The 15,035-nt window shown below is 40.7% G+C and overlaps 1 protein-coding gene across 1 annotated transcript in view; it reads left to right on the forward strand.

The window, feature by feature from the left end:
• The window catches only part of tln2b (talin 2b), a 239,193-nt gene that overhangs the window by 43,672 nt on the left and 180,486 nt on the right, over positions 1-15,035 (forward strand). Inside the window, 2 exon segments of the mRNA XM_034176485.1 lie at positions 5,408-5,512; positions 9,220-9,375. Coding sequence (XP_034032376.1) covers positions 5,408-5,512; positions 9,220-9,375 — 261 coding nt within the window.

A 15,035-nucleotide genomic window follows, 5' to 3' on the forward strand; every position in this document is an offset into this window, starting at 1 on the left:
GAGATAGATTATCTCATCAGTAGTTTTATATCCTCATTGAGGACAACTTTGGATGCTGTAGCTCCTCTGAAAAAGAGAGCCTTAAATCAGAAGTGCCTGACTCCGTGGTATAACTCACAAACTCGCAGCTTAAAGCAGATAACCCGTAAGTTGGAGAGGAAATGGCATCTCACTAATTTAGAAGATCTTCACTTAGCCTGGACAAAGAGTCTGTTGCTCTATAAAAAAAAAGCCCTCCATAAAGCTAGGACATCTTACTACTCATCACTAATTGAAGAAATAAGAACAACCCCAGGTTTCTTTTCAGCACTGTAGCCAGGCTGACAAAGAGTCAGAGCTCTATTGAGCTGAGTATTCCTTTAACTTTAACTAGTAATGACTTCATGACTTTCTTTGCTAATACAATTTTAACTATTAGAGAGAAAATTACTCATAACCATCCCAAAGACATATCGTTGTCTTTGGCTGCTTTCAGTGATGCCGGTATTTGGTTAGACTCTTTCTCTCCAATTGTTCTGTCTGAGTTATTTTCATTAGTTACTTCCTCCAAACCATCAACATGTCTATTAGACCCCATTTCTACCAGGCTGCTCAAGGAAGCCCTACCATTAATTAATGCTTCGATCTTAAATATGATCAATCTATCTTTATTAGTTGGCTATGTACCACAGGCTTTTAAGATGGCAGTAATTAAACCATTACTTAAAAAGCCATCACTTGACCCAGCTATCTTAGCTAATTATAGGCCAATCGCCAACCTTTCTTTTCTCTCAAAAATTCTTGAAAGGGTAGTTGTAAAACAGCTAACTGATCATCTGCAGAGGAATGATTTATTTGAAGAGTTTCAGTCAGGTTTCAGAATTCATCATAGTACAGAAACAGCATTAGTGAAGGTTACAAATGATCTTCTTATGGCCTCAGACAGTGGACTCATCTCTGTGCTTGTTCTGTTAGACCTCAGTGCTGCTTTTGATACTGTTGACCATAAAATTTTATTACAGAGATTAGAGCATGTCACTGCGCTGTGGTGGTTTGAATCATATTTATCTAATAGATTACAATTTGTTCATGTAAATGGAGAATCTTCTTCACAGACTAAGGTTAATTATGGAGTTCCACAAGGTTCTGTACTAGGACCAATTTTATTCACCTTATACATGCTTCCCTTAGGCAGTATTATTAGACAGCATTGCTTAAATTTTCATTGTTACGCAGATGATACCCAGCTTTATCTATCCATGAAGCCAGAGGACACACACCAATTAGCTAAACTGCAGGATTGTCTTACAGACATAAAGACCATGGATGACCTCTAATTTCCTGCTTTTAAACTCAGATAAAACTGAAGTTATTGGTACTTGGCCCCACAAATCTTAGAAACTTGGTGTCTAACCAGATCCTTACTCTGGATGCATTACCCTGACCTCTAGTAATACTGTGAGAAATCTTGGAGTCATTTTTGATCATGATATGTCCTTCAATGCGCATATTAAACAATATGTAGGACTGCTTTTTTGCATTTGTGCAATATCTCTAAAATTAGAAAGGTCTTGTCTCAGAGGTGATGCTGAAAAACTAATTCATGCATTTATTGCCTCTAGGCTGGACTATTGTAATTCATTATTATCAGGTTGTCCTAAAAGTTCCCTGAAAAAGCCTTCAGTTAATTCAAAATGCTGCAGCTAGAGTACTGACAGGGACTAGAAGGAGAGAGCATATCTCACCCATATTGGCCTCTCTTCATTGGCTTCCTGTTAATTCTAGAATAGAATTTAAAATTCTTCTTCTTACTTATAAAGTTTTGAATAATCAGGTCCCATCTTATCTTAGGGACCTCATAGTACCATATCACCCCAATAGAGAGCTTCGCTCTCAGACTGCAGGCTTACTTGTAGTTCCTAGGGTTTGTAAGAGTAGAATGGGAGGCAGAGCCTTCAGCTTTCAGGCTCCTCTCCTCTGGAACCAGCTCCCAATTCGGATCAGGGAGACAGACACCCTCTCTACTTTTAAGATTAGGCTTAAAACTTTCCTTTTGCTAAAGCTTATAGTTAGGCTGGATCAGGTGACCCTGAACCATCCCTTAGTTATGCTGCTATAGACGTAGACTGCTGGGGGGTTCCCATGATGCACTGAGTGTTTCTTCTCTTTTTGCTCTGTATGCACCACTCTGCATTTAATCATTAGCGATTGATCTCTGCTCCCCTCCACAGCATGTCTTTTTCCTGTTCTCTCCCTCAGCCCCAACCAGTCCCAGCAGAAGACTGCCCCTCCCTGAGCCTGGTTCTGCTGGAGGTTTTCTTCCTGTTAAAAGGGAGTTTTCCTTCCCACTGTCGCCAAGTGCTTGCTCACAGCAGGTCGTTTTGACCGGTGGGGTTTTTCCATAATTATTGTATGGCTTTGCCTTACAATATAAGCGCCTTGGGGCAACTGTTTGTTGTGATTTGGGCGCTATATAAATAAAATTAATTTGATTTGATTGATGTTAAAATCACCCAGTATAATTATCTTATCTGAGCTAAGCACTAAGTCAGACAAAGGTCTGAAAATTCACAGAGAAACTCACAGTAACGACCAGGTGGACGATAGATTCAACAAATAAAAACTGGTTTTTGGGACTTCCAATTTGGATGGACAAGACTAAGAGTCAAGATTTCAAATGAATTAAAGCTCTGTCTGGGTTTTTGATTAATTAATAAGCTGGAGTGGAAGATTACTGCTAATCCTCCGCCTCGGCCCATGCTACGAGCATTCTGACAGTTAGTGTGACTCAGGGGGTGTTGACTCATTTAAACTAACATATTCATCCTGCTGTAACCAGGTTTCTGTAAGGCAGAATAAATCAATTATTATATCATTTACTTACAGGGACTTAGAAGAGAGAGACCTGATGTTTAATAAACCACATTTAACTCTTTTAGTCTGTGGTGCAGTTGAAGGTGCTGTATTATTTTTTTCTTTTTGAATTTTCATGCTTAAATAGATTTTACTGGTTGTTGGTGGTCTGGGAGCAGGCACCGTCTCTACGGGGATGGGGTATTGGGGGAATGGCAGGGTGAGAGAAGCTGCAGAGAGGTGGGTAAGACTACAACTCTGCTTCCTGGTCCCAACCCTGGATAGTCACGGTTTGGAGGTTTAATAAATTGGCCAGATTTCTAGAAATGAGAGCTGCTCCATCCAAAGTGGGATGGATGCCGTCTCTCCTAACAAGACCGGTTTTCCCCCGAACCTTTGCCAATTATCTATGAAGCCCACCTCATTTTTGGTCACCACTCAGACAGCCAGCAATTCAAGGAGAACATGCGGATAAACAAGTCACTCCCGGTCCGATTGGGGAGGGTCCCAGAGAAAACTACAGAGTCCGACATTGTTTTTGCAAAGTTGCACACCGATTCAATGTTAATTTTAGTGACCTCCGATTGGCGTAAACCGGGTGTCATTACTGCCAATGTGAATTACAAGCTTACCAAATTTACGTTTAGCCTTAGCCAGCAGTTCAAATTTCCTTCAGTGTCGCCTGCTCGGGCCCCCGGAAGATAATTGACTATGGTTGCTGGTGTCGCTAACTTCAACATTTCTCAAACAGAGTCGCCAATAACCAGAGTTTGTTCCTCGGTGGGTGTGTCGCCGAGTGGGGAAAAACAGTTAGAAATGTGAACGGGTTGGTGGTGTAGAGGGGGCTTCTGTTTAGGACTACGCTTCCTCCTCACAGTCACCCAGCCGGCCTGCTTTCCCGGCTGCTCGGGATCTGCTGGGGGACAGCTAATGGTGGCTAAGCTACCTTGGTCCGCACCAACTACAGGGGCCTGGCTAGCTGTAGGATTTTCCAAGGTGCGGAGCCGAATCTCCAATTCACCCAGCCTGGCCTCCAAAGCTACGAATAAGCTACACTTATTACAAGTACCATTACTGCCTAAAGGAGGCCGAGAAATAACTAAACATTTCACACCAGAGCAGAAAAGTGCGGGAGAGACAGGAGAAGCCGCCATGCTAAACCGGCTAAGAGCTAGTAGCTGTGCTAAGCTAGCGGATTCCTGAAACACACAAAGTGAATAATGTGTAAATAATTTAGAGGTGATTCAGCAGAGGGAGTGCTTTAGTTAAGGCACGTGAAGATTACACTGTGAAACAAATCATTATCTAGTTATCTAGATCAATCTAACTACGCAGATTAAACAGCTAACAGATACAGCAAAGCACCGCTGTGGTCCGGAACAGGAAGTGATACAATACCGCAGTGAGAGCCAACCACCAGTAGAGGTTATGTGGTCAGGCACCTCCCCATGCTTTGTGCACTCAGACCTTGCTGTCCAGTCCCCATGTGATCAGATCTGTACATACATATCAGCAATTTATGCAAGTGTACCCCCCCCCACATGTGTCGGGGGGGGGGGGTGCGCGACACGTGCACACATGCTTGACACATGCACCACATGTGTTACTTTCACGCCACACTCGTGGGGGCACTTAAACAAATTTCACATCCAGCTCGACAGTGATTGTCTGCTGACTGTTTTCATGATGATAGTGCGAATGGTCACAAATTTTCTACGTGCCAAGCAAGCACCCGCAAGAGGGTTCTAATGGGCTCTCACAGGGCACACTCTGTCTTTCAGCCCCTGGTGTGCGCAAATAGTTGTAGCAACAGGTGTACGAGGCTTTGGAGGCAGCTGCGATTTTACATGTATTGCATACGATTCCTGCTTCATGCGCAATTCGACAACATTTGTACTATGTGTGAAGGGGCCCTAACTTTCAGTAAGCTAACTTTTTTTTTTTTTGCTGGCATAGTGAATAAAACCTAACAGTCAAAATCATGCATTTTAGTATCTACCTGTTGCATGTTTTGCAATAGTCAGACGGCTGTGAGCTCAGTCCTCCCCCAGCAGAAGAGAGCAGAGGTGGGCCGGCTGCTGTTGCCCCAGAGGAGAATTTAAAAACATGCAACATGCAAAAAGACAGACAGTGTGGACGAGACATGAAACGCAACACCTTTGCGCTTATGGTTTACTCATAAACAACTAATTCCGGATAGTTTATAGATGGTAACTGTACCTCTGTCATTTTTACCAGAGAGAAAATATCACACATATGACATGTCTTGTTAAAGGAATGCACTAAATCAGAAGGCTTGAGCTTTTTTTTGATGCATTTGCCCTGGGGGGCGGGGGGGGGGTGATCAAAAGAGACATTTGAATTTCCCGTAATACCTTTTGGCAAGATTTCAAGTGTTAAATTTGTACAAAATTACAATGGAATGTACTTTGACATAAACATTAAGTTCATTTTGGCCTGTTGCCCTCGGCCCAAATTCATTTTTTAAGATTCAAAGGAAAGAAGTTTAGCACCCCTGTTTAAAACATATCCACTGTTTGAATGCCCAGTCATTACTATCCTTTTTCCCCTTCAGGATCACAAAAACTGTGGAGAGATGACAGAGATTGAGGCAAAAGTGAAATATGTCAAGCTCGCCAGGTCTCTCCAGACATATGGAGTGTCCTTCTTCCTCGTGAAAGTAAGAAATTCATGTTAATTTACACAACTGACGGAGAAAAAGTTTCAGTCTTCAAAACAGTGATTATAGCTCAGGCGACCGTCCATAATTATTGTCAGTATTTGCTTCTAATCTATTCAAATTCATCACATGAATGTGTGAGTGTGAGTACACCGGCCAGTACTCACATTTTCCATTTCTTGCATTATTAATTTCTGAACAGTGTCATTTTAATGATATGGCTCATTGTAACATGTTATTAGACCCCATTCCTACCAGGCTGCTCAAGGAAGCCCTACCATTATTAATGCTTCGATCTTAAATATGATCAATCTATCTTTGTTAGTTGGCTATGTACCACAGGCTTTTAAGGTGGCAGTAATTAAACCATTACTTAAAAAGCCATCACTTGACCCAGCTATCTTAGCTAATTATAGGCCAATCTCCAACCTTCCTTTTCTCTCAAAGATTCTTGAGAGGGTAGTTGTAAAACAGCTAACTGATCATCTGCAGAGGAATGGTCTATTTGAAGAGTTTCAGTCAGGTTTTAGAATTCATCATAGTACAGAAACAGCATTAGTGAAGGTTACAAATGATCTTCTTATGGCCTCGGACAGTGGACTCATCTCTGTGCTTGTTCTGTTAGACCTCAGTGCTGCTTTTGATACTGTTGACCATAAAATTTATTACAGAGATTAGAGCATGCCATAGGTATTAAAGGCACTGCGCTGCGGTGGTTTGAATCATATTTGTCTAATAGATTACAATTTGTTCATGTAAATGGGGAATCTTCTTCACAGACTAAAGTTAATTATGGAGTTCCACAAGGTTCTGTGCTAGGACCAATTTTATTTACTTTATACATGCTTCCCTTAGGCAGTATTATTAGACGGTATTGCTTAAATTTTCATTGTTACGCAGATGATACCCAGCTTTATCTATCCATGAAGCCAGAGGACACACACCAATTAGCTAAACTGCAGGATTGTCTTACAGACATAAAGACATGGATGACCTCTAATTTCCTGCTTTTAAACTCAGATAAACTGAAGTTATTGTACTTGGCCCCACAAATCTTAGAAACATGGTGTCTAACCAGATCCTTACTCTGGATGGCATTACCCTGACCTCTAGTAATACTGTGAGAAATCTTGGAGTCATTTTTGATCAGGATATGTCATTCAAAGCGCATATTAAACAATATGTAGGACTGCTTTTTTGCATTTACGCAATATCTCTAAAATCAGAAAGGTCTTGTCTCAGAGTGATGCTGAAAAACTAATTCATGCATTTATTTCCTCTAGGCTGGACTATTGTAATTCATTATTATCAGGTTGTCCTAAAAGTTCCCTAAAAAGCCTTCAGTTAATTCAAAATGCTGCAGCTAGAGTACTGACGGGGACTAGAAGGAGAGAGCATATCTCACCCATATTGGCCTCTCTTCATTGGCTTCCTGTTAATTCTAGAATAGAATTTAAAATTCTTCTTCTTACTTATAAGGTTTGAATAATCAGGTCCCATCTTATCTTAGGACCTCGTAGTACCATATCACCCCAATAGAGCGCTTCGCTCTCAGACTGCAGGCTTACTTGTAGTTCCTAGGGTTTGTAAGAGTAGAATGGGAGGCAGAGCCTTCAGCTTTCAGGCTCCTCTCCTGTGGAACCAGCTCCCAATTCAGATCAGGGAGACAGACACCCTCTCTACTTTTAAGATTAGGCTTAAAACTTTCCTTTTTGCTAAAGCTTATAGTTAGGGCTGGATCAGGTGACCCTGAACCATCCCTTAGTTATGCTGCTATAGACGTAGACTGCTGGGGGGTTCCCATGATGCACTGTTTCTTTCTCTTTTGCTCTGTATGCACCACTCTGCATTTAATCATTAGTGATCGATCTCTGCTCCCCTCCACAGCATGTCTTTTTCTTGGTTCTCTCCCTCAGCCCCAACCAGTCCCAGCAGAAGACTGCCCCTCCCTGAGCCTGGTTCTGCTGGAGGTTTCTTCCTGTTAAAAGGGAGTTTTTCCTTCCCACTGTAGCCAAGTGCTTGCTCACAGGGGGTCGTTTTGACCGTTGGGGTTTTACATAATTATTGTATGGCCTTGCCTTACAATATAAAGCGCCTTGGGGCAACTGTTTGTTGTGATTTGGCGCTATATAAAAAAATTGATTGATTGATTGATTCTAAGAATCTCCAGCTGTCATTAGGCAGCCGTAGTCTTGTATGTGTTGCGCAGTCGTACGTTTAAAAAAAGCATGTGAAAATAATCAAACCAAAATAATCCATTATCATAACAAATGAGATTTTTCTGAGTGGAAACATTTGTATTGGTAGTGAACAGTGTGCCGTGAAACACTTGTGAGTGACAATAGCAATTCTGTTCTGTTCTGGTTTGGTGAGCAGAAGAGTGTAATGGAATCACGATGAAGTCACACCAGCAGGTATTGTAAAAGCTTCATGGCAGCAGCCCATTTGCTTATGATGTTTCAGGAAAAGATAAAAGAGGAAGAGCACCGTTGTTGGCTGGGCTCTTAATGGACTATAAATGCAATGTTTGGCTTAGCACTTACAGAAGTGTCCAGATTCTCTTTGCATACATATTTGACTACATAAATGTACGTGTGTATCTGTACTGTATGCAGTGATGGGGATTTCAAGACACTGTTAAATAATTCAGTCCAGCTGCACTCTGCTCTTGTTTTGCCAACAGAGAAGAAAAAACACAGATCCTGCTTTGCTGAATCAAAATGGAAGAGTTTGTTGTAACCTTCTATTTCTCATCTGTCAGTCTTTAATCACTCCTGGTCGTAGGCTGGCAGCATAGTCAAGGAGCTGTGTGGGAAGTACATAAGCATGCGCGCGCGCGCGTGTGTGTGTGTGTGTGTGTGTGTGTGTGTGTGTGTGTGTGTGTGTGTGTGTGTGTGTGTGTGTGTTTTCGAAACAATGGAAAACGTCTATCGTTAATGCTATTGTGAATTGTTGCACAAATAGATTTTCCCAAACATTCATCAAGGTTATGAATATCTACAGTACATACACAGCCAGGGACTTCAGATTACACAATTAGCTTACGGATTGCATCAACGTCCTGTCAAAATTGACCCTGGGTAATTATGACTATCAAGTAACATGAAACAATGGAAATAAATCATTATCCAGGTCAGTGGAATAATGTTATCTGTCCTTGTGTTTAAGAGCCTTTAGTCTTAAAACTCTTCTACTTAGTGGCCTTTGTTATGTTCTGTAACCTCCATATTTTGACCTTGTGGACAAAACATTAGCTTGATGACATGGAACATGCATGTTTTGAACTTCCACATCTCTGTAGAGATTGAATTTTGGTGTCCTTCTCTACACCATGGAGAGAAGCCGAGTGCAGGCCCAAGCTGTTAAGTGAGCTGTGATGGGTTTTCAGTGAGCACAGTGCCGAGGGCACAGGGGCCGTGAAGGTTGATAGCTGGCGGAAGCACCCTGCTGTTGTACTGACAGTGACTAAAACCTGTGCAGGCTCTGCTCAATAAAGCAGCGGTTAAACAAGACTGAACTCCTCTCGTTTGCTTCACATTTGGCCCAACTTTCCTTCAGCTGGAGCTTCAGTCTGTGGACTCAGTATGTGTAAATTAGTACAGCACCAACAGAATGACATGACAAGTTTGCATTCGCACTTTGAATGAATCATGTGTGTAGGTAGGTGTTCATTGCTGACATAAGACTGATGTCTTCCTATTCAACAGGAAAAAATGAAAGGTAAAAACAAGCTGGTCCCCAGGCTGCTGGGGATAACCAAAGAGTCAGTGATGAGAGTGGACGAGAAGACAAAGGATGTAGTGCAAGAGTGGCCCCTGACCACAGTCAAGAGATGGGCTGCGTCTCCAAAGAGCTTCACCCTGGTAGAGTGAAATTTTATTCTTAATCCTGTTTTTATATGTAAGACGCCAGAGTTCGACCCTGTGATCTGGTTCACCCAAGAGCAGTAGTGGGCACAGCTCACCCAAAAATTAGCTTTCATAACTGCTACTGTGATAATGAAATGCGAAACCAATGAACCACAAAAACATTTAAGCTGAAGCTACCACTAACTTTTACGATGTAAAATTAGCTAGCTTCTTGTTTTGCCTCTAAAACTCTGAAAGACAGCTCTAAAGACCTAAAATTATGTTGTAACATAAACATGTAGGGTCCCAAAGTGGTTTAACATGCCAAGATTATGGAGGTGATAGACAAGATGTACATAAATAATTAAACTAAAATTAAACAAAAGTTTCCATTCAACATACAGTTTATTCACAGTACAGATATTAAATTAATATGAAATATTAAGACATAAAAATACACATGGAAATAATTTTAATAATCTAATTCATGCATTTACTCTGGCTCAACTTCCTGCTCCTCCAGCTCCTCAAGGTGATGCTTGTTGCCTTTGGGCAATGGGTCAGTTTTACTTATTGGATTAGTGTATAAACTCTAACAGGAACATGTAGGATTTAAGGGTTTGTAAATGTTTATGACCATTAAATTTAGCAGAAGCTGAATGGTCCTCTAATGATTTTCAAAGTTGCATGCTTCTCTAATTAACTGTTAGGGGTCACCAACCTTGTTCCTGGAGGGCACTTGCCCTGCATGTTGTCTAACTCTCCCTGTTCCACTCCCAGGCAATTAACTCTATCAGGTGGACTCAGCCAATCAACAGCAGGAAGACACCACTTTAAAAAAAAACAACAGGTGTGACTTGAGTAGGTTGATGTGGAAAACATATTGCTTTGTGACTTCATCATCAGTCAATCACAATTACTGACCATTATGAGCTTTTGTTCAAATCTGTATCTCAGGGGTCCCCGTGTGCTCAGTTGTTAAAATATTCTTTCTTTCTTCAGTTGGGTTGCACTGGTTTGTTTTATCCCACTCTGCCTCAGGTCTCCTCCATCATGCAGCATCTCTCTCTTGGTCTGTTTGAAGTACTCTTTTGACATAAATTAATTAATTTGCACAGGTGTTGGCATTTGTTTCAGTTTCACACTGCTAAAATATCACACCTGTCTAGGGATGGGTATCGATAAGATTTTATCGATACCATTATCAATCCGATTCCTTATCGATTCCCTTATCAATACATCTTGTGAATTTTTTGTGTAATAAAAGTAGGCTTTACAGGTTTTCTGTGTCAGCAGGTCAAAGAGCTTTTTCTTATTGTGCATCCACTCTGTGGAACGGTCTTCCTGTGACCGTGAGGCAGTCGGAGTCCGTGGACATTTTTAAGTCAAGACCCAAAGCCTATTTTTATTCTTTCTTATGAATAGTTTTTATTTTTTATCTGTTTTATTCTTTTGCTTCTGTTTTTAATTATGTATTTGATTTTTTGTTTTTATTTATGTAAATTTTTTATGTTGAACTGTTCTATGTGAGGCACCTTGAGACGGCTTTTTTGTGATTTGGTGCTTTATAAGCCGATTAAATTGAAATTGAATTGAAATTGAACAGCATTTTATTGAGTCTTAAAGTAAATAAATATGAAATTGGTAACTGGATCGTTAAACTTTGGACATAATAAACTCTACATGGTGGATCCTTGATCTCTGAACATAAATAGAAATAAACAAAATCTGTAGTTATTGTCAAAAGCATTTCCTTTCAGACATTATTGGCATTAACGTCTTTCCATACATTTGAGCTCAGCTCTTGGCAGCTGGCTGTGCTGCACGTCAGGATGTAATTTATAAAGAATGCAGGACGTCTCATTTTGGGAGGAAAAAAAAAACGTTTTAGTCAATTGTAGTTTCTTGTCTGTATTACAGCGTTTGTAAGAGGTGTCATTTTATTTAAAGTTGCAGTTTGTTTTTAAGTTATTAATTCTGACCGGACTCTGTCTCAGCAGAGAGCCGCACAGCGTTTGGAGCTGTGCCAACAGAACGGAGGATGATTCTCGTTTCTCGACTGCAACAAGACATGAGTCCCAGTTAGTGACTTTAATCCACACAAAAGTGACTCACGATATTTTAATGGCTTTGAAAGGGGTTAAGAAGCGGACTTGCCGTTTCTGAAGAGCAGCAAATCAAAGAACCAATGAGCTAGTGGATTGAAGCATTGCTGCATTGATTCACGCTTCAAACTGGAGTCGCGCTGCAGAAACAGTTGATTACAGAGCCACTGCAGGGTCTGTAATCAACGTAGAGGAATGATCATTTTTCCTGACAAACACCCTCAAAAACAACGGCTGCTCTGAAGGACCGATAAGGGAATCGTTGAGCAAAAAGGCTATTGATGTCTGTGGATTGAATAATTTCTTAACAATACTCGAAAAGTACTGGTTCTCGATACCCAACCCTACACCTGTCCCTCTCACAGCTGGGACACTGAAGCAGGCTCGCTCCATCGACGCAGCTTATGTTGGACCCATTCACTTCTTTTAGACCTATTCAGAGTGTTGGACACTGGTCAAAGTTGTGTGCACACCACACAGGACCTGTGTCTCTCATGCCCCATTACATGAACTGTATTTCTATGTAGGTTTTATGTAAGTTTTCTTAATTTCTTGAAGTTTGCTATTGTTATGCTTATTTTTTTTTTTCGATGCCTACATAGCCAGCCATCGCAGCCTGTCTGCTCTGTGTCAGCCTGATCCCCTTAGATCTCAGAAGCTAAGCAGAGCAGGATCTGGTTAGTACTTGGAATGGAGACCTCTTTTGAACACCAGCGGCTGTGTGTGTTTCTCCAGGTAAAACTGGAGTTGTGTCAGGAAGGGCATCCGGCATAAAACTTGTGCCTATTACTGAGGCGGATCTGGCTGTATCCGCTGTGGCGACCCCGAACAAAACCGGGAGCAGCTGAATGAACAACAATGACATAGCCAGCCATCCTAAGTCTGTTAGTGATCTGATAGAGGTTCAGTAACTTGAGGAGCATGTAAAGCACCATTTCGAAAGACAACCTTTGGACACATTTTACTGTTCAAGCAGCCAACATTTGGAACTCTGTATCCAGTGGACCAAAAATGGATTGTGAGTAGATCTGTGTTGAAAAATGTAAGTTTTGAAAACTGACCAAGAATGTAGTCATGGCTGAGTTTTATGTCATACTGTTGTTATTAATAGAAAAGTTTATTTTAGAAAATATGTTGCAAATTACCCTTGGATGAAGATATGTAGCATCATTGTATTATGTGTAATGTCCTTTTAAATAAATTTTCAAAATTGTTCTTAAATAACAGACACTGGATGTGGAGTACAAAGGTTAGTGTGCTGTTGGTTAGAGTGAAACAGAATATGTGAACATGCACATCAACATTATGAATTAAAAAGCCATATGGTGAGATCAGAGGAAATTCACAGAATGTGATCTCTGCTTCTTCCCTGGAACAGTTTGTGTGGCAGGAGCACAAGCAGTAGTAATCAGTAATTCAATTAGATTAATTTAGATGCAGTAGCTGTTGGGTTAGTAGGTAGAAAACTCAAGCAGACCAGACTCAGTGCAGTGGTCATTTCCTATGACCATTCTATCAAGACAGAACAGAACACACAGCGATGTGTATGTAGTAACTTATAGCAAGACAAATGTAAGGCCTCTTCACACAGTACGAATAAGTACAACTCAGGACGACTCACGACGAAACAGCTCGTATGAGCGAACCACGAAAACATTGCGCCAATGGGCATGCATGCATGATCGGTGCGATGGTTCGTGCACGCGACGGTGTCTTTTGAGCAGGAACACAGTGCAAGCAGCTGCGCCACATCATGCCATTGATGTTTTGAACAATAAAATAAAAACCAGCTTATAATTAGTGAATATCACTGGGTAGATATAAATAATACAAAAAAGGGGACGCAGTACAAAACCCCACAGTTAATTAACCCTGGTTTTAAAAAAAAAAAGTCACTCATGGGATTCGAACCCATAAGCTCTGATTACCAGACGGAATCTTTACCACTGCGCTACCATCACTGGCCTGTAAGCAGTGTGGAAAAATGCCTGAAATCAACAGAGACATGGATGAGGTGCACTGTGTCCGGCAGCTGCAGCCTGGTGCAAAGGCAAAAGATGTTTTATATATTTCTACATGAAAACAGCAGGCAGAGACACACACCTCACTGAGGAATGTTGTAAGTTCATGTCCTTCCAAACATGGAAGTGTTCTAAAGCTGGGACGTCCAGGAGCAGACATCTTTACACCCATGGCTGTGGGCGGACATCCTCCCCCCCCCATTCAGCACCCAGACCAACGTGTCTCTCTGTGTTACATGGTCATTCATTGTCGTTATTACCTCTGCCAAGGAGGTTATGTTTTCGGTCGAGTTTGTTTGTTTGTTTGTCTGTCTGTCTGTCAGCAGGATAACTCAAAACGTTTTGAATGGATTTTGATGAAATTTTTTGGAGTGGTTGGAAATGACAAGAGGAACAAGTGATAAAATTTTAGTGATGATTCAGATCACGATCCAGATTCAGGAATTTTTTAAAGGATTCTTCACCATTGCAGGATATGGGGAATTTTGACATTCTAGTTTTTAACTCCACAAAAACAAGGCAGAAAGGCTTGAAAAAAATTAGGGTGTAACATAGTCAAATGTTCTATCAAACAACAAAGTTTGATGATGATCGGATCCGGATTCCGGATCTGATGATCCAGAATATGCAAAAATATAGGGAAAATAGAAAATGTGTCAGTGTGAGGTGACAAATGAAGCTAGAGATGCACAACTAACACCAAATTGTAGCTGAATCTGTACTGATTCAGTAAGGTGTCATCAGATTTGATGTAGCTTCAAATGTTATGGAGCTAGATCCAGAAGAAAACCGCCATTACCAAAAAAAATCATTTTATACAATAACATTTGAACTAATAAAGACATAAAAGTGATTCCAAGTTCTAGTGGTATGTTTTCATGGTCAAGGATGTCAAATATAAAGGAAAGTAAAGTGTATGTATCATAGTTTTGGTTGTAACACTTAATTGTTGAATAGATCACTGTGCCAAGGAGGGAATCTCTTTAGGGTCAGTGACCCTATGGCCTTGTTAGTAAACGATGTCAAATACAACACACTGCAAAGGGGAAATCCCTCATGACAAACTATACAGGGCTGGGGAGCACAATGAATTTATTAGATGAAGGACTATCATTTTGCATTATTATATTTTAGTGGCAATGAATATCACTATCCAGATTACTTCACTTAGCAAATCAAAGTGATGAGTCAGCAGTATACTCAGCAGTGGTTAAGTTCTGGTTCAGCGCACATCACTGAACAAAGTACACAAGGTGCAAAACCCACTCCCAGGTGTTGATGAATCACGCGTAGGATCCAGAAAACCCAGAGGTTGACATCAGCACCTTACTGTCGCATATATTCTGCTTCGGTGCACTTCACTGAATATATAGAAGGTGCACTTCATTATGTAGCACATGCAACACTTAAAAAATAGTTCTATTTCAGAATTTACTGTTATTTATTTAGAGAAGTGTTTCATAAATGTTAAAAAATTCATATATTTGCAGTTTAGTTGAATAATAAATTGAATTTTTTCTATTTGTTTTTGTCTATAAGCACATGCAAT

This window comes from Thalassophryne amazonica, chromosome 8, assembly GCF_902500255.1.
Source record: "Thalassophryne amazonica chromosome 8, fThaAma1.1, whole genome shotgun sequence".
Taxonomy (NCBI): domain Eukaryota; kingdom Metazoa; phylum Chordata; class Actinopteri; order Batrachoidiformes; family Batrachoididae; genus Thalassophryne; species Thalassophryne amazonica.